Raw genomic sequence first — 23352 nt, 5'->3', positions numbered from 1 at the left:
TAGTTCAGTTTGATCAATCTAAGTTCCTAACCTAAAAAATACCTAATCTTCCCGACTCTCAATGAAATTCAAAGTTTATGATCCTTGATTTGCTTAAAATCTGAAATTAACTGATTTTCTGTATGACAACCAGTTTAGGAGAGGTTACTTGAAACCACTCCTACTCCATAAGACAGATAAATTACAGATATCTCCAATTTATACTACACGAACTTGAAACTTCCATGTTAAACTCTACATCCTCACATTTCTGAGTACATGCTGAGGGTCAAATAAATTTGGTGATACATGTATAGGACCGTAAGCTCAGTTTGCAAGAGGAGATGCTAATTTGATATAATATGTGGGAAAGGAAAACTGGCTCGGGACTGTATAGTTTTGCTGCTGCAAATGATAATTGTGTCTAGTCCATCTCATTTGCACCTGTACCTTCATACGCCATGCAATTTTATATTGTAATTTTTTGCGAACAGAAAAGAAAATAAACTGAAATAAAAACTTCCTGTTTCGTCTACTCAGTCACTGGGTCAAGCAGGTGAATTAATGGATCTAAAGGTGCTGGCAACACCCTGGGACATTGATCCATGCTCAAAATATAAGCAATTCAATGTTTACAACCTGTCAGATGATTTCCTTGAAGACTTGTGAAGAGGTCAATATATAAAAAAGACATAAGTAAAACAAATAGACGTTCTAAACTCCATTCAGTACTAGAGATTACGAGGCGCTCTTTGAAAAGCAATAGGTGGGTAAGATGCTCACCACGAGTGCATTGGATGTTGAGGTATATGTTGACCAATAAATTATGAACTAGTACATAACGAAAATTGCGCCTTCACTTGTATTGCAGTGAGGGGTGAGAAGTCTAGCACAAATTCAGTCAATTCCACTATTTTCCTAAAAGCCTAATACAAATGCAGTCACATGTAAATATCCAATCAACTAAGGATCTGCCACAAAATTAAACAAATGGATTAGTGGCATAACAAAACAGTAAGCATAAACAGAGGCTCAAATAAAGTGGTGAGATTCAATATTCATGTAGGCATGCTCAAAGTATGAATCCTTCCCAACATCGGAATGTCCACGGGTCAAGAAGAGTATTTTGAACCTTTTTAGCAATTCATAGTATGATTTGAGAAAGTCAAGCAAGTCCAAAGAAAAATCCTTAACAAAAGGCAGTAATTGTAACTATTAATTGCAACAAATTGGATCCATGTTTGTTTTTCCTACAAAATCTACTCCAGAGTCCAGATGCATGCTCAGTGGAGGATAATTAGTATCCAAAAAGTAAATGTAAGGCACGTACACAGTTAGTGACCAGCCCTTGATTGGCATCCACTTTGGAACATTGATATTTCCTCATAGATGATGTAGCAGAGCCAATCATACTTTGGCGCCAATGCTCTCAACTTGAACATTTTCTCCAATGGTGCAAGTTTCATTATCCTCCACAAAACGCAAATCAGGATAGTTTCGAAGGTTTAGGGAGTGAAGCCAGACAGCCACAGAACCCTCCTTCTGCTCCATGGAAGCGATATGAGAGTACACTTGCTTCATTTTGAAGTCTTCCGCTTGTTCCACATAGGCTTCCATTGAAATTTCTTCGTGCGTGTCTTTCCACTTCTGATTATATGAAGAAAAGAAACACTCCTCCAGGTAAAGCCCAACCTCAGGAGCTGTGGGCACATTAATCCTTACATCCCTAAATTTCACAGAAACAACAAATTCATACTGCGAACAATAGGAAATTCATAGTTCCAAAAAACATAACCAAAAAGTACTTACTTCTGCAGAGCTGTTTCAATCAAAGACTCTGGTGCGCAATCCCTCATGATAGCAACTGCAAGCCCGACCAGCTTCCTAATCTGATGAAGCATAAAACTCTGCCCCACAACCTCACACTTAACAAAATCCATCCCGTCAACCGTAACAACACTATTTGCATTAAACGATATAATAAAACGTACTGCAGATGGATCTTCGGCTTTTATTCTAGTAGTGAAATTGTGGAAATTATGTGTTCCCACATAATGACTCAAAATTCTATTAAACCTCTCCTTCTCCTTTTCTCCATAACTAAATCCACTTCCATTTTCCAAAACCCCCTTCTCATCCCCATTTCCACATTCAACTGATGCCATTTCCACTTTTTCTTCTCTAACCTCCACTTCAATCTTTGCTCCACTATAGTGTTTACCCATTGCACCTAAAACTTTCCTACCTCGTTCCGAACACTCTAAACACTTGACAAGTTCATTATCAGAACCCAAACTAGCTAAAACACTCTCTCTATCACGATGTGCATTACGATCAAGTGCAAAAACAGGAATCAAATAAACATACCTTCTTCTATCACAAAACTTCTTAGCACTAAACGAAGAAGTAACGCGATTGAACCCAAATATCCGAATTTGATTAGGAAGATTTGAGTTGAACCTATCAATAAATCCAGGTGGGTCAACATAAAACCGACCCGAAACAACCTGACCAACCGCACTCACACCTTTATCGGTTCGGGCTGAACGAGCCCAATCGAATCTTTTGGGCTTGCCCCGGTCGTGTTCGGGTATTGCACCGGATAAGTAGAGTGCTTCTTCCAGTTCACCTTCGATGGTTTTAGCTCCAGGGTTTTTTTGCATACCTTGATAACCTACGCCGCAGTAGGCCAAGAATATTGCTATCTTGCGCCGTTTGTATCTGGGCTTTTGATCTGGGTTGGTAATGGTTATGGTTTGTTCTTCGTCGTCAGATGTGGACATTTTGAGTTTTTTGGGTTCGGGTTCGAGTTTGGGTTCTTGTTTTGGCGGTGAAGGAGGGGTAATGGTGTCCATTGGTTTTGGTAATAACTCAAAAACCCTAGACATTCCTCTACTAGAAAATGCAATTTGTCGCTAAAATATTTTCAGTAACTTTAAAGTATCTCGACATATCACGCCGTGTCTCGATAAATACCGAATTTATGTGAAATCAGGATGAAACTTTGACACATCACAACATCTATTATAATAAAACACAATGGCAGGACAAAGGGTGGTCGGGATCGTATGGGGATCTGAGTTAGATCGGGGAAGATGTACGATCTAGAGCATTTTGAAACTCCTTTTCAATGCCATTTAAAGGTATTACTTAATGAACTAAATGTTTTGTAATACAAATTCAATGCATGCTAATTGATTGTACATTGGATGCCTACTGTAATCAATATTTCAATTAATAATAATTTAATGAGCTAAACCTAAGCATTAGAACCACATAATTTGTGTTCAATTCATACACTTTGGATGCCTAATTTAATTTAATTAATATTTTAATTAATACAAACTTAATGTGCTAAAACTTTGTTTCTATTATAACAATTAACAAAACTTTTATAACGCCTTCTCTCCCCAATCAGTTGTGGGCTTTTGGATTGGGCTTTGTTTCTATTAGACTAAACAAAACGTAAAGGAAGAAACCAAAATGTCAAACTTATGAACTTCCAATAGACCCGCGAATTAACTCCACCATCAAGTGCCGCTTAAAACAAAGTCAGCTGTTCAACAACTTAACCCAACATCTCTGACTCCAGTCTCTCTCATCCTCTCCCAACAATTTATGATCCTTGAGATGGATTGCGACTGCCATGATGGACCACTCCTATTCTCTCATGTAGGTTCTCTTTTGATTGTTCGTTTTTTTTCCCACAAACGTCTCCTTTCATTCATTGAACATTTATTTTTTTGAAACTTTGAACAAATTCGAATATAGGCATTTTCATTGCCCTTGGATTGTCAGTTTCAAGCATAAGATGACATTACCTAGCTTTGTTAGTTTATTTAAGGACAAAGTTGTTTGCCAAATTCTAATGGCCTTTCACAATCTGAAACGGAACTAAGGTACGAGTCCTTATTAAAATGATGTTGGGGTTGTATATCATTATCAAGCTTGCGTTGTATATGAGTATATCGTCGTTATGATTGATTTTTGTTATTATTATTTTTTTTTTTACTTTTTAATTTTAAATTTTGATGACCTGATTCAAATGTGTTCCAGGGCAATTAAACTCTTTGTAAAATAAACTCTCTCTCTCTGTAAAATAAGCCACACTTCCCCGGACTCTCATTATTTTCAGAGTTAGTTAATGTAGTATAAATTGTTTTAGCTACCTATATATCATCTATCCCTATTAGTTTTTATTTTTCCACCGTCTTTAACTTTGTTTTTCTCAGATAACTGTGGGTACGAATTCAACAAATTATTTGTTGTTGCTGGAAAATTTATTGACAAGAACCACTCATTAAGAAGGGAGCAATATCAATCAAGGTACATCGGTACAAGTTTGGTGAGATTTAATTCCATTTGTTCTCTGTTGCATATCAATGAAGTAATAATCTTACTTCTTTGATCATGACTTTTTGCATAGTAGTCATAATGGGTTCAAAATTTTCATTCATCTGTAAGGGTGGCAATAGCTTTTTAATGGTTTCCCATATTGGCATTTTGTGTTTAAATTGTTTCTCGAACTGATCTTTCACTATAATACATATGGTTGCAGAGGCCTAATCGCCGAGTTTTTTAGATTTGCCGGCATGTGCTCAATATTGTCAATGAGGTTTACTTCCTGTATATCGTCAACGTGGTTTACTTCATGTAAGTATCTGTTACATTTTAATAAATGATTTGTTTATCGTTAATATTTCTACTATGTTTTTATTGTTAAAATTTTATATACTCATACTCTATCGAGTGACTTTATATATATAAGAACCTCAAATACACATTTGAAGAACTTTTGTGGATTAAGTCCTTTTCTGAATGTCTATCCACATACGTTTCTTTGTTTCATGGTCGTGTGTCCTCGTGTCTTATCAAAAGAGCTCAATGCATGTTCTTTTTACCTAATAACGCATGGCGCATAGTACAATGGAAAACAAACATGCAGGGTTATCACCAAAAGACATCTCATGGGAAGTGCTTCAGCGGTCACGTAAGGAGGTGCTACGAACTAACATGCCACATCTTAAATTATTTTTTTTCCAGTCAATGGTGAATTCTACAACCTTATTTGTGGAAAACTGGTAGTTTAATTCTTCGTGGACTACATAGGAATTTTATTTGCTTGCGTTTTTTACTAATTGTTCTTGCATGGTGTTTGTTCAAAGTATTTGTCACAATTCTCTTCAGTCGTCCATGACTTCAATTAGGAAGCTCATCTCCCTCACAGGTCCAACACCAACCTCGACCAGGTAGTTTTACTTGACATACCACATCTCCAAGGGTAGTTTTAATATTGAGTTTGAGAAATTGTCTTATATAATGGCTCCATTAGTTTTGATTAGGCCTTTTTTTGCCTATGCTATTGATGTCAGTCAATATATATGAATAGAGCTTACTAGCAATTATAAATATAGTATGTTTCATATGCTTATGTTTCAAATTTTCCCTAATTTGATTATATTGTCTTTTTCTTTCTCAATCAAATTAAAGAAGAAAAGCTCCGTGAGAAATTAGTTGGAGTGCAGGTTGTTCTACTCTGTCCTACTCCTTCTCAAGTAATCACGCATGTGTAGCGGTTTGTGAGGTTAGGTGCTATAATCGCTAAACTAATATTTCATTTTGTGTATGAAGTTGAAAACATTACTGGTGTGCCTACTACATCCCTACCATACAATTTTTTATTACCCCCATCAAAATGATCCGCAGTTTTCTTTCTTTTCTAGGTAACAAGTGATAGGGTGGCTACCTGTAAGATTCATATACGAAGAATAGATTCTATGCGAGATGGAGCCACTGAAAGTTTTGTGAGAGCATGGATGGAGCTTCTCAATCTCTCGAACTCTCTAGCAATGGGTTACCTAATAAAGACGTTAAAAAACATGTTTATGACCACTACTAGAAAGCATATTATTTTGACGTACTTTATGTTTGAGTAAGATGAAGATGACCTTGACATGGTTGTTATTCTTTTTAAGGTACATCTGAAAATAAAATGGCTACCCGATGTTGGTGAGAGGTGTGAAGCAAAACTTGATGGATAACAAATCGGTATTTGTGATTTTTTACTTTTAATTTTTATGTTTTTTTCAGTTTTTGATTGCTTATGTAAATTGTATATTGCAATCTCTTTAAGTTTTATGTTAAGAGGTTAGCTAAAGTAGAACCAATTGGAAGAACTACAACTAAGATTCTTTACATGTCGAGATTTGGCGATTTATTGACACACATTTTTTACATGCTTGAACTATTTGAGTGGCACATTTCTGATCATTCGACTTCTCCACCTTCGCATAAATTCTCACTTGAAATATTGCATTATTGTAACCATTTTTAGGTCATTTGATCTGCATACTTGAAAAACTTAGAAATTGTATTTGTAATTTGTTTTACTCTTAGTGTTTAGGAATGTCAAGGGCTTGACTGAAATTCAAGTGTTTGAACTGTGGAACTACCAAAGCGCCGTCGGCATCAATTCGGGCTGAAGAGATGAGCTTTATTATATGCATACTTAAGTACCTACTTCTTATCCACCTCAATGACTTTTCATAATTTTGTTAGTTTCATGTAAATTTCATGATTTGTTATATATGGTTTCATTAGTGGTTGCCAACTATTGCGATCATTAACTGTACATGTATAAATCAAACCTCTGTTGGAACACAAGTTATAGTCCTTAATTACAATCACTTCTAAGTTGCATAATGAGCCACTGGCTATGTACTAGACCCCTTTTCGTCAGGCTAGCTCTAACTTTCAAGTGTTCTTTTGAAAAAACATATAGTTAAACATTTTTCACCCAACTATCACATAAGCATAACCCAAAATCTAATCAAGAACTATTTCTTTCTACAAATATGTGAATCAAAATAATTACGATTCAAGTATAGTCATATAGTTCATCTTTTTGATTTTTCGGTATTGATTTTTTTTTCCTATTTTTGAAAATTGCCGCGAGAAATTAGAAACTTTCAAGTATTAAACTGCCATAGACCATAGTGCCATGTTTGAACATAATGTGTTTAAAGCACTAGGCTTGGTTGGTTATGGTTTGCATCAAAAATTAGTAGGCCATTTGAATGGAAATAGATACATCAATTAATTGTATCGACTACATACTGTATTGCGTGAGATGGTAGTGTTATTGTTCACATTTTAATTATTGTCGTGTTAAAACAAAGTAATTAAGTGGAAATAGATTTTAGATTAACACTTGTGTGTAAAACTATAAAATGTTGCATTTTATAGCACTTTTATAAAATGATGGTTAAATTCTTTTATAAAAACTTAGGGTTTTTATAACACTTGTTGTAAAACTATAAATGTTGCATTTTGTTATATCATAGCTACGTTTATAGGCAATTGCGCCTATAAAATGTAATCACGTTTTTTGTTAACGTGATTAATGCAACAATTACAAGACCCAACCCGCCATACTTAGGGATTAACGCAATAATTTGCGCCTATAAAAGTTTTTGTTCAATCCCTTCACTCAATTTTCTCTAGAATATACACAAGCATTTAGCGAAACTTATCGAAACAGATTTAACTTGTATTATTACTAGTTAATGCCCGTGCCTTCGGCACGGATTCCATAAAGAAATATCACAGATAATGTGATTTAAAATTCCACATGCATTTATTATTTATTGTGATGGGAAAAAAATTGATAAGTGGGCAGCTCGATGAAAATAGAAGTGTCCAAGAATAGAAAATTCCCCTATAGAATCGAAAAATAAAAATTGATAAGTAGGCAGCTCAATGAAAATAATAGTGTCCGTGCCGAATAACTATGTAGACTATGAGAAATGCAGCACAATTAAAATTCTAAATAGTTGGGTTCTGAAGGTTGATTGGGCTTACGCTCCATTGGCTATCAAGGGAGGCAACTCGAGATTGATTGGAGGTTCTGAAGGTTGTCCAACGTTTTATTAAATAATTGTAATCAATCCTTAGCTTTCAAATCACACGTGAAACACGAAATGCCTACGAAGATTCTGTTTTGATTGTGAATTATAGGCACAACAATCTTTAGGATTCATCGGTTCTGCAAGTAGTAATGTTTCCAGTTTACTAATACAATATTAAGATTTGGAACGAATAGATATAAAAAATAAATTTTGTGAATGTACACCAACTCCATACAACTTATACAACTAATGCATTTGACAAAATAGTGATAAAATCAATGACCATGCTTAGTATTCTCCTTCCCAGCAATGCCTATTGTCTATCCAAAATCCTAAATTAGAAGGCAACACCATAACCATCTACTTAAGGACCATTGTGCAATGCTCAGCTGATGAGGCCATCATAGAATATTACCACCTGTCAGTAAATCAATAACTTTAACACAAACAGAAATATTTCTGCAGCTTCAATAACCTTAAAAATTGTCAAATTCTACCTTTAATTCAACTAATTCTAAGGAAGTTGCAAGTACCCTATTAAAAGGTCATGTGTAAGTAAGTAAGTAAGCAACAGAGTCTATTGTCGCTATTTTGCAGATCCATCAATGCTAATTGGACTCATTATTAAACTGACTTCCCTAAAAGCTTCTTGGAAGCATACATTCATAATTGGTTTAACTGAAAAAGTAAAATAGTAGACTTCGATATCTTTCTAGTCATATTCATCGATATTGTTTTAGAAACGCGTCTACGTCGTGCAACACATTTTGTATAGCTCTGCTTGGACAAAAAATTGTGGCAAATTAATCCCACAAAAATTTATTTCGCTATACATGAATCGACCAAATATCAACTCCGGTTTTCAGAAAAATACTTAATGGATATCAACCTATTTCATACACAACTACACCTCTCACAATGTGTCATACCAAGTAAACGACTTAACAAATGAATTGACAGTAGACCTAGGGCAAATGATAAATTCCCTATGGTGAAGATGATCATCAGTGCACAACACGAAGACTTTGGAAAACCAAGAGGCCTGCGTAAAGTGCATGGAGTGGCCAAGCAATTCCAGAGTTTGCACCCTTATCTGGAATATACAGGAGACTCAACACCTCTTCCAATATGTTTAGATCAAATTGATCTGTCAGGGAAAATCCAAGGCTGCTTCACAATTCGGGTACCTATCAACATGAACTCTTTACTCACATCACATGAGCAAAAAGAAAATTTTGAAACCATTACAAATTAAAATGTGTAGCAGAACGAAAATAAAAGTTGGGTGATTGCTTAAGCCCTTGTCGTTACACAATTTTCTTGTCTCAATTACCTAAACTAAGACTTCCAAATTCAGCGGTCTCACTACAATATATTTTTTAGTTACTTAGGCACATCCAGTGCTCCAAAAGGCTGCTTGAGAACTAAAGTACAGCTAGTAGAAAACCTAAGGTGGGAGAAACAAACCATTCAATATAGAAATGGGTACAATATTGAATGTTTCTCCATGTAGTAATCCTCGCTCCGAAAAAAAAACTGAAAAAATCAACACGTAAAAAAAATATAATATAATAAGTTTGAAACCAAGACATTGAACAGCTTGTCGCTTCCTAAACTACGATTAAGAATGCAAACCTAAGTATAACCTTATAAAGGAGAAAGCAACTGACCATCACTTATAATAGACCCACTATTTTTTTTTTTTTTTTTTTTTTAATCAAACAGTTTTTTTTATAAAAAAAAAGGAGAAATTAATAGCTGGACATACTGGTTGCTATACATAAAAAATTTATTTTGGTTTGAAATCTAAATATTCTAACAAAGAGCTTACCCAAAAGTCGCATAGAGTATTCTAATCTAGACATTCTAGTTCGGTGAACACATAATGCTACCAACAACTACTTGTAAAGAAAAACAATAAGAACATTCATCTTTCTTCCCAGACACCGACATTTGCAATTTAAATGGAAAAAACAGAAACTCAAATCCTTTTGACTTACTTGCCCTTCATTGGAAGCTAAATCTGGAACCGTCAACATACACTACAAAACGAACCACCAGTAATGACCACCAATAACAACCAAACTTTATACACGATTGCATGCTTTCAATACGCGGAGCCAATAAACATGAATGGTTATAAATTTGAGACATTGGAAACTCAATGGGGGAGTAACATTAGAGAAACACACCAAGCTTTCATAGGATTAGTGGGTGATACAATAGCAAATAACAAAGAAATTATATATGGTAGCCCCTAACCATAATTGATTTCAAAGTACAATAATTAGGCAAAGAATAAAAAAAAAACTTTTTCTTGGTTTCTACACTTACTTACGATGGATAGACTTCAACTTTACAACAACATCTAAGAGCTACACCTCTTCCTCCGAACACGATAGTAATTAACTATTGGAAGTAATTAAAAAAATTGAATTAGCTTATACTTGAACATCACTGAGAACTCTATACTCTTCACAAAGTACTATGTTTTATAACAGTATGTGAAAGACCATTATCTTATTTAGTTTAATTACTTTTTTGCATCTTAATCAGTAACTCTCGGTGATTTTCTAAGTAATTCTTTAATTCTATGTACTTGTAAGTTATGTTCATTTATGTCTAAACGGTAAAATTCAGCTAAATATTGTATAGTGATGAATTTGTGCAGAAGGCCCTAACACCAACAGTGAATAGCATCAGTGGTTGCTAGTTGCTGGTACTGGAGAAGTGTAAATACTCTCCATTGTTCCAACAGTTAGTCTGTATGATGGTAAAATATAGTAGCATGTAACAATTCAATTGCTTGACAACTTTTCACAGACTACAGATATATTCAAATCTTACCAAAAAAAAAAAAAAAATCACATAATATAGATTGCGCTGAGCACAAATTACACTTGATCTCACTCACTAACTCACAGACTCTATAAATCAATTTCAAAGAGGAAGCAGATTTTCAGGTAGCAACGATAGTACCAACCCTAACCCCAACACTACTTCCAATGTTTGATTCCAATACCTCCATCGCCAACGGCAATGTGGAGAGGTATAACAATCCAATGAATATATTTGATAATAGTATGCCAAAGTACCAAAATACCGGTCGATTACCAAATGACCACCAAAATCAAAACAGGCGACTCCCAAACATACGCAATAAATGCATCATTTTAGGACTGTTAGATTAAAACAATATATGCACTAAGTAGCAGTCAAAGGTGTAACATATATCAATTTATTAATTGTGCCTATATTGCTAGCAACATAGCTATCGAGGATCGGGAGCAAATGCAACAAAATAAAATTGACTTGGTCAAGTGGTTTGATCTACAAATCGTGTAAAGTTTGACGGCAGTTCAAGAATTTTTAAGCAATACACTATACAAAAAAAAAAAAAAAACGGAGAAAAAAATATTTGCCATGCAATACAACGTGTCTGAACCTTAGCAAGAAGCAAGAAAAACAAAAACCCAACGACATGCTAAAAAATAACCTATTAAAGACCATATATGATTCTTACTATGCAAAAATGGAATAAACATCCCTGTTAACCTACACAACTTTCGTCTAATCATTGTGTGTGTAATTTTTTATCTACAAATCATGTAAAGTTTGACAGTAGTGCAAGAATTTTTAAGCAATACAGTATGCCCCAAAGAACAACCTATAATATGTCTCATTTCCATAAATAATTAAAATGAAAAAAAGGGAAAAAAAATATTTGCCATGCAATACAATGTTTATGAACCTTAGCAAGAAGCAAGAATAACAAAAACCTAACAATACGCTAAAAAAAACCTATTAAAGACCATATATGATTTTTACTATGCAAAAATGGAATAAACATCCCTATTAACCTACACAACTTTCATTTAATCGTTGTGTGTGTAATGCGTTTAGGTAAGACAGTCTTCACTAAAATAGCAATGAAATGCTTATAAATAGTCATGCCAAGTATACATAGATTGGTGTCTTGGCATCAATAATATTAATTTGATAAACATAAAATCAGTGCACAATTGTAATTTGGTCAAGAGTGGCTTTGCCATACCGCTATAAGTGTACGTTTTTCCTAGGCATTGCAACCTTTCTATGTATTTGCACCTCCATTTTAAAACACAACATGAATATAAAATAAAATACCCGAATAAGGTGTACCCTTGTAGCACCTCCTTATTGCTTATAGAGCCTGCAATACAAACTCCATTCACCGGTGAAAGAATTATAAAATACCATACAAATGGAAAAGAATAGTAATAAAAACAACAAACACAGCAAGTGCAAAACTTAAAACGAAAACAAAGATAGAGAAAACACCCAAACACAAACAAACAATGGTTCCTCAGTTGGGAGGACAAAGAACTAAAATTAAATACTTAGAACTTAGATTACTTTTAGAATTAGAGTGGAATGATTGGTGGGTCCACTTGGGATTGACTAAAGAAGTTACACAATCGGATGTAACTAAATGAAAGAAACAAAAACAGATGAAAAAGCTACAATGTAAAACTATTACAGTCTAAAAACAGAGATGAAGAAACAAAGTGCAAGGTTAAGATAAACAAAGTGCAAGGTTAAGATAAAGGCACTGGAGCGTTAATTGCGTGGAAAAGGATATTACCTTGGCGCAGTTGACCCAAATGAAAGAGATGTGATTCAAAGTTTTGCAATTGGCAATGAAATCATATTCACCTAAGTTGCTTAAAATGAGGGTACAATCCGTTAAGCGCGTGTATAAATTTTAAAGGGATTACAGAAATGTATAATACCTCAAGTGTAATCAAAGTCTACCTCAATGACATAACTGAAAGCCAAACAAAAAAAATTAACAAATTGTTATAAATCTTAATACACACGATTATGCAATAAAAAATTAAGTTTATTACAGAGTCTAGGAAACAACATGGATTTATGAATTTCTTTTTTAGGAGGGGAAGGTATCATAAGCTAAAAGAGAACAAAGTTATCGACATGGGTAGTTGGAGAATATTTCAACTTAACAGGAATGTATATGCAATATTAGTATAATTACCAAGAAATTCCTGAAAAGATTTAGATGAACTTCAATAAGAAAATACCACCAAGCAAAACCCCAAAAAAATCTACCAATTATTAAGCTTTGTAGCCCATTTGGTATGGACTACACACTCATAAATGGTGTTTGGTCGACTGATCAAAAGAGTCGTTAACAAATGACAAAATCAACTTAACAAAATAGCTCGCTTGCCTGACTCGCGGCTGGAATTATCTCATCAACTCTTCCTTCCTTTTCCTCTCAATCTCTTTGTTTTATCATGAGAACTGGTTCATTGAAGAAAAAAAATTGATTTAGAAAATGGAATAAAAGAGTTGTAATTGACCTTGAAAATTGATTGACTGAGAGAATTGGAAAAAAAAAAGAAACGTACATGATATCAAAATTAGTAACTTGCTAATCGACGGAGTGATGGATGCGAATATACGATGATTCTATCTTATTTTATTTTTATTTTTCTTATTTGGTCATAGGGAATATTGAAAAGAAGAGAGCAACCCTTCATTGGTGAGAGAGAACTAAGGGTTTTGAAGGGAACGGGGGTTTATTTCTCTTTGTCGATTGTGAAGACCAAAAGATTTCTCTTTGTTCGGTTTCCATAATGGTTAAGACTGGTAATTAATATCTAATCCACCGCCGGGGAGGAATAACTGCCCTTAATAGCGAAAGTGAGAACCAAGGGTTTGCACTACAAAGGGTTATTAAGACACTTAATTAATTCCTAATACACATGGCAGAACCGTGGCCCTCAATTTATACCCCTGAAATCGAATCCCAGCCGCGAGTCAGGAAACAGCCCGTTAAACACATTGTTGCTTTACAAACAGTAACCATGTCTAACGATAGTAACATTCAAGCATTATGATACCAAATTCAAACCCCAAAGCAAACAAACAATATACGTCATCAGAAGATAACAATAACTAAAGAAGAAACACAAACCATTTAATAACCAATCATGCCATAAGTTGAAACCAATAATCATGAAGGTTTAAACATGACTATTGAAAGTCTTGAACAATTAAAAATAATTTTGATCAGAACAAAGAGCATACATATCCACAAAAGAGAAAGAAACATGCATACCAAGTAGTCGGTATATTTCCTGTGATAAAGATCCCCGAGAACAATGATTTGAGTAAGCAATACTAACATCAAATTGTAAAACCAATCAGGGAAAGACACTCAGAAAACAAAATAGAAAATAAAATTTAAAATGGAACTAATCACACAATTTAAAATAATAAATAATGGAAATAATTACATGTTATATAAAAGTTCCACTCCAAAATGGCACTGAAACGGAAACCATGAATCCAATACATTAAAGCGAGAAAATGATGCAATTGGAAATGCATCGAGTTTGAAAAATGGTTTGATTTCAGGTGTTTAGACAGATCTCCTTGAGCCAAGCCTAAAAAAAGTAAGAGAGAAGAGAGAAGAAAAAAAGAATTTGATTGTAGAGGAACCCTTTGGGATATGTGAGTTGAGAGGGAAAAGGAGTAAAACCGATATTTTGAGAGGAAGAGGAACCGTGGGGGTGGTGGAGAGAGAGAACGAAAGGTTTCCTTTTTCACGATTAATACCCCATTTAATTTCTAATCGGAAAAAAACTGGTCTAAGTTTGGAGAAACAAAGGGTTTTTTAGTTTAATTTCACAATTAAATATGTAATTAATATCTAATCCAACTCATGCTGTAATCACCAATCACCAATCACTGAACAAAAAAATTTACCAAATTGGTCTAAATCTTAACACACACAATTATGCAGTAAGAAATTAAGTTTATTACAGAGTCCAGGGAACAACATGGATTAACAATTTTCTTTTTTAGGAGGGGAAGGTATCAAAAGCTAAAAGAGAACAAAGTGGTAGACATGGGTAGTTGGAGAATATTTCAATTCAACAGGAATGTATATACAATATTAGTATAATTACCAAGAAAATCTTGAGAAGATTTAGATGAAATTCAATTAGAAAATACCACCAAGCAAAACCCAAACAAATCTACCAATTATTAAGCTTTGTAGCCTATTTTGTATGGACTACACACTCAGAAACGGTGTTTAGCCGACTAATTGAAAGGGTCGTTAAGAAATGACAAAATAATCAACATGTTGGGTTGTTACATTTCAATGGCATAAATGTTGGAAGCATATCAACATCCTTATGGGTGTTGCTTGCGCCAAAAACCTGTTAAAGAACAGTATGCAATAATTATTCTAGATAGCCTTTTTAATAATTTGTAAATGGACCTTTTTTTTTTGAAATATCATAAGTACATTCGAGAGGCTAAAAAACTGTCTTTCATTACCAAATACCAAGGGGAGGTCCCAAAACAACTACGCGAAATGTCATTAACAAAGAATTTGTCCACAAAGTTAGAAATGTGGTAAAAAACAAACAGGAAAATGTGGTATCACCATACGAAGGACCAAACATCAAAAAAAAAAAAGGCAGAAGAAACCGATTTGTAGTAACCACCAACCAAGAAGAAAAGAATCCATTGTGGCATCAATGTCACATGAAAAGGATTGAATTGTTCAAACTAATAACAAAGCAAGGGAAAAAAAATTCCACCGTCTACAGTATACCTCAATTTCAAGAATCTTGTGCCCTTCAACGCTGTAGTAAACAGAAAAATGTAATGACAACCGTAAAAACACGCTAACAGACAAAAGTTGTCGAACACACAACAAATCTAGGAGGAAAAAAAAACACACTCAAAGGGACACCTAGACTTAAAAGGTAAAGAGAAAGAAACCATAGCTACCCTAAAGTTTTAATAGAATCAAACGTAATGTAAAAGAATTTGTCCACAAAGTTAGAAATATGGTAAAACAAACAGAAAACGTGGTGTCACCAGACGAAGGACCAAACATCAACAATAAAAGGGCAGAAGAAACCGATTTGTAGTAACCACCAACCAAGAAGAAAAGAATCTCTGATGGCATCAATGTCACATGAAAAGGATTGATTTGTTAAAACTAATAACAAAGTAAGGGGAAAAAAATTGCACTGTCTACGGTATACCTCGATTTCAAGAATCTTGTGCCCTATATCGCTGCACTCAACAGAAAAATGTAATGACAACCGTAAAACACGCTAACAGACAAAGTTGTCGGAACACACAACAAATCTAGGGAGAAAAAACACACTTAAAGGGACACCTAGACTTTTATGACAGTGTACGCTTCCAATCGATCCAGCATACATCTATGAGGAGTCACAAAATAAGAATGAACGCCAAGGAACCAAAAAATGATAAGAGAAAAAAAATAAGAACGAAGGAAGAAAGAAATAAAAATTGACCAAAGCCCTTAAGTAGCACATAAATTAAATGAAAAGGACATCTAAGAAGATGGGGTTTGAAAAAGAATAGAGAAAAAAAAAAAAGTATAATACTTTTTGTTGTCTAGTTAAAGTAGGGTACAGTTGTTTTTTGCATGGTGTGGTACGGTGTCCTAAAACAATAGCCAATGCAAATATCTAATATCAAACTACATATGCAAATAGACCTTAACTTTAATTAAAAACTCTGATTTGATCTGTAATGTCAAAACTACATGAGGTTAACCCAAAATTGATGAGAGGAGAAAAAAAAAGTTTCATAAAGCAGTATGATCAAGGTTTGGTTTCCAATCTTCTCAATAGAATAAATTGACTGCATAGAAACAATAACAAAAAAAAAAAAAAAGGGTAAAAATGATAGAATATGAGAGAGACCATACCCGATGTAGTTTTCCTTCTTGCAACTGGAGAGGAGGAGAACTGATGAAGATATAATGGTCTCTGCAAGTGATTAGGAGATGGCTAATTTAGAGGAATTGATTGATGAGAGAAAAATAAGTACGAAGATATAAACAATTGTGCGGGAATTGAAAATAAAAAGAAATACCACTATTGATGAAGCCCTTCTAGAGAAATCACTTGTTGACCTGCAAAAGCCACCGTTGTATCATCGCTTTTTTTTCCCTTCGTTGAGAACTTCGAGCTTTGGAGAACGAAGGGTTTTGTGAGCTTTGGAGAATGAAGGGTTCTTTTGTTCATTTTCACGATTAAAGCTTTGGAGAACTTAATCGAAGGGTTCCTTAATTTCACAATTAAGCTCTTTAATTAATTAATGCCGAATCCACAACTTTTATGTAACAAAGAGTGGCCTAAATTCCTATTCGACGCAACAATATAAGCAAATAATTAGAAAAATAATCATGAAAAGTTTAGGGGAAACAATGTAAGTAGAGAAATAAAAGAAATGCACTGAAGTGAAGGAACTTAATAAATTAAATTAGGTGGTCGATCAAGGGATCTTACCTTTGAACTGTGGCTGGTTAGACGAAGTGCAAGAGATTCCAAGCGGTGAGACACATGCCTGATGATCTACTCAACAACAAATGAACTATATGCCAGGTCTTCTTGCAACTGTGAGCCCTATCGCAGCCCATGTGAACAGCTGATCATCTGACTATTTTGAAACTCTGACCTCTGGCCTTTGCGGCTGTTCACCATGCTCGTTCTTTGACACGCCTTGATACATTCATCAGACGAAAATCGACACTCAAAGGACCCGCGCATTGGCATGGACCTCTCGAACGTCAATCCCGTCTTCAAACCGGGGTTTGGCTGCTTTCGTCGAGTGGCTATGTTATCACCATCCGGAGGAGCAATAGGTGCTTCACCTTCTGCATTGGTTGGGTGTTCATCGGATGACTCTTGTGCGCAAGTTGAGGAACTGGGGCACTCGCTTTCGGCAAATATCGGGTGAATCTGCAAGCGATCTAGTAAGTTAAAAGCACCGCAGTCACAACTTATAAAAGATGTTTATGGGGATTCAAGTATAGAATTTAAACATACCTCATCAATTAGTCTTTGGCGTTCGACTTTCCAAATTTTGGTGCTTTTCCACGCGATTTAATTACCAAACGGCGCTTTCTTCTTGCTTGTAATCCGGTGAGCCCAAGGCACCATTTGGATTTGTGGGCATGAATGCAATCAATGCAACGAAGGCTGTTCGAACTGCCATTAAAAGTGGTGGATCAGGATATGAAAAGCATGTCAAACTTTGGCAAGACAATAACATACTCATTCAATTGGAACTCTTTATCCAACTCAAACATCTTTGTATTTCATATATACATTAATCAGAACAACAACTCCAGTTATCTATCTTTTATAAAGGTCTATGTTTAACACATAACCATAACAGAAAAGACAAACAGAAAATTATCAATTACACCATGTTCGTAAAACTTCACATCTAAAAGGAAGAACCTAAAACTTAATGGCAAGAGAGTCAACTATTAATAGTCTCTCCAATTTAATCTTTAAAATGATGGAAAACAATTAAATGCACATTGTATGAAGCTTACCGCTCCATGATGGCTGCCAATGGTCAGGATGATAATTTGATATGCTAAGACAGATCTTGGTTTGTGTCTCAAAACGGCCATTTGGCTGCAAAAATAAAAAAATCAACATAAAAAAAAATAAGCACACAATATAATAGATAAGAAAAGTACTGATCAGAAGAGATGTTTTCCATCTATTGGAGAGAGGAATTGGAAAGATGGGAGACCAAAGGATAACTGTAATCACCCATAACTGCAAACGTTCAGCCTTAACATTCGTCGCGTTGTAGCCATTTGGTCTTTCCAGTGGATCCTACAAAACCACGACAGTTCATAACCATTGGTCAGAGCAGTAGAACGGACTGATGACTTCAAATCTTGTAGGCCAGGCAAACGATATCATCACCAATCACTTTATTGGTGGGATCATTCCGAAGTGCTGGGATCATTCAAAAATGATTCAAACAATATTAGATAGGCAAAGACTATCATTACCAATAACTTTATTGGTGGGATCATTCTGAAGTGGTTCAAACAATATTAGATGACAATATGAAAAATTTATGAACCAAGATCTCACGCTGACTCGCAGGACGTTTTGGCTGTGGCTGCCATGCCATCAGTAGAGAACCTATATTCATTCTCTTGCCATCAGATGTAAACTCTGTCCTGTCGAGACCATCCCTGGTCTGTTCAAAATTGTCATGCCTTCCAGTGATGTATAATGTTTCCGTTGTGGCCCCCTGACTTATTTTCTTTCATTCAGATCTTGCACTTGAGTTAATTTTTTTTTTGTTCAGTACCTATAATACGTTATCGAAACCTAACGAAATTTCATAACACAATTTCTCTCCTATAGGCGCAAGAGTTTTTAATCTAATGAAATTTAGTGCAGCCATAATGCGAGTATTGGAAGAAGATTGTGAATCTAATTTTACATAAACTGATCTAATTAATTGACCTCCCCTACTCACCTTCATTTCAAGTATGTCATATAAACATAGGCGCAAGAGTTTGTATAAATCCCTTATATTAATTAGGTATTTTCATCTGTTTCCATATCATAAATGGATTCACAGATAAGATTCACCCAAGGCTAACTATAAGACCCCAAAAAAAAAAAAAAAAAAAAACAACAACAACAAAAAAAAAAATACCTAGCAAGTGAAATTGGCATTGTTTTTTTGGTACCACGATACAAAAAAATTGCAAAGTTTCTTTAGCATCTTTGAAACCATGATTAATTAAATTTAGCTAATTTGGTATTTGTAAACGTAGAAAGCTCAACAAAAGAAGTTGTTGCAACGTATTCATCAACAAATGAATAAGAAATTAAGAATAAATATTCCATAACTTGAAGAGTATAAAAAACAGGGAAAAAGACAAACCTGTGAAATAGAGTAGCTCATCAAGCACCTATGCCTATGAAACTAAGAAGAAAAAATTCAAATAGAGGAAATGTAATAGGAGATAGGAGACGGAGGAATTTTTGCTAAAATATTGGGCATATAACTTTATTAAACAAATTTGTAGAAACAAATAATAGTCATACAATGCAAGTAGAATCCCTGGCTTTTTAGGCCATTAACGATAACCATAAGACTTAAAGTGCGCGCCCAAATGGTTAAATTGCATGCTAACAAAAAAATTAAGTGAAAATAAAAATAACTTACATGTGTGGATTCACTGGATTGGTGATGCCAGAGTTGCCAACCAGAAAGGCCTAAGAAGAGAAGGCAAATTGAGAGAGAAAAAGTAATAACAATTTATAGAAATGGAGAAAACACAAAAACAGGGAGGAGGTGAAGATGCTCATTATTCTCAATGATCTTTAATGGAGGAGTCATAATGCTCACAAAAATTAAATGAAGGAGAAGAATTACCACCAAGAGTCATACTTGAAGGAGATGGTGTTGTTATGATTATTATTGGAGAAGAGTGTTGATCGATAAAATGAAGAGAATTTTGAGAAAATCCTCTTTAAGACGTTGAGACATTTTTTTTTGTTTTAAGGTGAGAACCGTTGGGTTGGTTTAGAAGGCCTAAATTTCTTCATTACAACCTTTAAAAGCCTATTAAAAACAAATTAAATATGGCCACAGAAGCGTTTTTTAATAATTTAATGCATTCCTCAAATTTCTCAACTTAAATTTGTTTTGTGTATGGCATTTCTTCTCAAACTCAAGAGTTTCTAATATTCATTGTGTCATTTATCACACCCCTTAAATTCAAGTGAAACCCCTCGAGTCATTAAGTGTGTTAATAAATGGTCAATTTAATTTACAAATTTAATTCCTTCAAAACGATCCCAACCGCACATTTGCTCCCATCTAACTTTCGGATCCCCACCTAAAATCCCCACCACCCTTTGTCTATCCATTTTGTTTTGTTATAATAGACTAGGTATTACCCGTGCCTACAACATGGTTGGTTATGAGTTAGTTATTATGTTGCGCATGCCCGTGTTATACACCTATCTAAGTATTTAAAATGGGTGGCCTATGTGGGAATTTTTACACATTTTCTTTTACCGTGCTGCTACACATTGATGGCAATTAACTAATGGATAACACTTGTGAATTAATGACTAATGATTAATGTCAATTGTTATTATTTTACATGAAATTAGAATTTACCTTGAGAATATAAACTGACAGAAAACTTACAAATTGAATAGGATAGCCCGCCTCTAACCTCTCAATTCCAATTCATAAAATTCAAAGAATCTTTTTCCATGCAACACAATATCAATACCATGCTTCAACAAATAAACTATTCTTTGAGTGCAACAAATAAGCTATTCTTTGAGTAAATTCACACATAACAAATCCAACACCATTATGATTACTTCACCCTCTTTTCTCCAATATAAGAAGAAAAAACTCAATTAGTGTCGTAAGCATCTAGCGCTTCAATCCTTATTTATTTTACTGTAGACAAATCTCAATTAGGATCCGAATTGTTGGCTTAGAAGCTTGGATTAAACCTATCTAATGGATTGGATCAACCATTTGCAAGTAACACTGCATAATTCTTGTACATCAAATGAAGAAAACCATGGCACACATGTAATTCCTTTGCATTGAACAAATCATGATGCCTAAGCCTGCAATTTCAAACACTGAAATTGAACTTGAATGAGTCTAGAGATAATATAAAATTAATAATACAGAATTAGTCATCTCTTATCAAACAAAATGGTGTGAAGAGAGAACTACAAAGATCAGAGCTTTTGAACTTCTAAGATTCGAATTAACTATCCTATATGCAAAATGTGAGGTAAACAATTGATACATTATAAATAACAAAAGATCACAAACCAATGTTGTACATAGCACACACACACTACAATGTACATATAAGTTGCCTACAATCTGATTCTAGTAGACTTTAATTGTCATACCTCGGATATACATACCATTATTTTTGTCCTAACTAAATTGAGACCTGTTAATAGTCCATTAGATTTCCGTACAACAAATATTCTCAAACTTGCAAGCAATTACTAAATATTATTTTGATCCATTCCAAGTGGTAAAATTGGAAACTTTAAATAATATATCTTAGAAAATTTCAAGGTAGTAGAATGAGTTGTCAAATACTACTTGGCAAGTCCCAACTTCAAGGTTGCATCTGGGATACTCATTTACGCACCAATTATTGTGATCGAAGCAGCAGGTAGCACTTTCAAATCCATCATCCCCATACAATATATCTATTATATAATATATATACATACAAATAATAGCAAGCTACCCTAAGGGTAGGAGTTCGTAGTAACTGAGTCACGGAGAGGAGTGGGGTGTGGTGTCAAAGGAGTGGGAGGAGAAGGATATTGTTTGGGCTGGTTTTGGTCTTTCCTTGTGGGGTACAAAACCATGCAATCCTGCACTTTCAAGTACTATTTCCACTGCCAGCTACATTATGTACACTCTAAACGGATATATCCATTTTCCCTCTATAATTGGTTTCCCATGAATACTTACAACATAAATTAGCACACACCATTATCGATATATGCACCATAACTAACAACAATGATGCCATCAAACCAGCCTATGTACGTCAAATTGTAGCCAAAATATATTAAATGTTTCCCTGTCTTAAACCGAAAAAAATGAAAAAAAGGAAAACCTAGCTCATTGACGAAAAAATGAACATTAACAGTTGCATATTTGGGCAAATATATTTCTTATTGGAACCGATTATAAATCTTGAAACGACAAAATCAAACAACTCCAATGTCACACGATTAAGCTAATTACCCCAATCAAGGTCATTTACCATTAAGAAGATCAAAAGGTTATCTGAGCACTTGATGCCCCGAAAATTTGCCCAAAAAAAATAAATAATAACAATACGATATATACCCATGTTTTCTCCTAGCTTTTCTACCCAAATGGGGCATCTCACTTTGGCCATGCTTTTCGCCTTGTCCTACTTAAGCTCAATTATCATAACATCAAGGCCAAAGCGTAAGAAAATCAACAATACATTATGAACATGATACTTCATCAATGAACAATCATTAACCTAATTACCTAATAATTGAATAATTAGAAAAATTGAAGTAAAAAGAAAAGAGATGCATACTCACAATAAGATAAAATTAATGAATAAAAGGTTTATGCTTCAGCTAAGGTCACATACCACCACTGAAAAAATGATGCCCTTTTACCAAAAAATGAATTCTCACTTAGTCAAAACCATAAGCAGGAGCTCCTATCAAGTGATGTAACTCGAAACTCATAAAATGGTAAATTTGTAAAAATATGTCTCCATGTAATGATTTATTCATAGCAATATGAATACTTATTGGAAGTCAGAGAAGCAACAAAAAGTTGATTGAAAATATAGAATATAGAAAGCAAAAATATACCAAAACCACATATGAGCATAAGTTTCTATCAAGGACTGTAACAATATTTTTCAGATGAGTACATGATGAACCATTAGATCATACACAAGTAATATTGTAACATTGAAGCATAAGTAAAAAAACCGTATAAAGCATGCATGAAAACAATGATACCTTATATCCAACACAGAGAAATAGGTATGATACACAAACATGAATGT

The 23352-nt window shown here is 34.4% G+C and overlaps 1 protein-coding gene and 1 long non-coding RNA gene across 4 annotated transcripts; both read right to left on the bottom strand.

Annotated features, from left to right (window-relative positions):
- Window positions 1-596: 596 nt before the first annotated feature.
- Window positions 597-3010, bottom strand: LOC147520232 (uncharacterized). 2 transcript variants are annotated; one of them, XR_015212531.1, is made up of 3 exons: window positions 1789-3010; window positions 1310-1705; window positions 597-950 (listed from the first exon to the last, which is right to left on the bottom strand). XR_015212531.1 is itself a non-coding variant. In XM_086591764.1 (2 exons), exons 1-2 carry the CDS (start codon window positions 2865-2867, stop codon window positions 1387-1389), a joined length of 1398 nt encoding a protein of 465 aa, XP_086447890.1. In that variant the 5' UTR covers window positions 2868-3010; the 3' UTR covers window positions 1012-1386. The 2 variants fall into 2 exon arrangements, 1 of the variants encoding a protein (XP_086447890.1); XM_086591764.1 differs by lacking the exon at window positions 597-950 and having other exon boundaries at window positions 1012-1705.
- A 14817-nt stretch (window positions 3011-17827) lies between these two features.
- LOC147520231 (uncharacterized) lies at window positions 17828-19072 on the bottom strand. 2 transcript variants are annotated; one of them, XR_015214392.1, is made up of 4 exons: window positions 18854-19072; window positions 18521-18586; window positions 18295-18379; window positions 17828-17941 (listed from the first exon to the last, which is right to left on the bottom strand). It is a non-coding gene; the product is annotated as an uncharacterized LOC147520231 (long non-coding RNA). The 2 variants fall into 2 exon arrangements; XR_015214391.1 differs by lacking the exon at window positions 18854-19072 and having other exon boundaries at window positions 18521-18842.
- Between the last annotated feature and the right edge of the window lie 4280 nt (window positions 19073-23352).

The sequence above is a fragment of the Coptis chinensis genome, chromosome 2, assembly GCF_015680905.1.
Source record: "Coptis chinensis isolate HL-2020 chromosome 2, ASM1568090v1, whole genome shotgun sequence".
Lineage (NCBI taxonomy): Eukaryota > Viridiplantae > Streptophyta > Magnoliopsida > Ranunculales > Ranunculaceae > Coptis > Coptis chinensis.
Note: the sequence above shows the minus strand (reverse complement) of the source record. Positions and strands in the feature narration are given on the sequence as shown.

Coding starts and splice junctions, on each gene's coding strand:
- LOC147520232 (XM_086591764.1), bottom strand. CDS start 2,867: ATGTCTAGGGTTTTTGAGTTATTACCAAAACCAATGGACACCATTACC. Junction 1,706..1,788: donor ATTGAAACAGCTCTGCAGAA/GTAAGTACTTTT, acceptor TGTGAAATTTAG/GGATGTAAGGATTAATGTGC.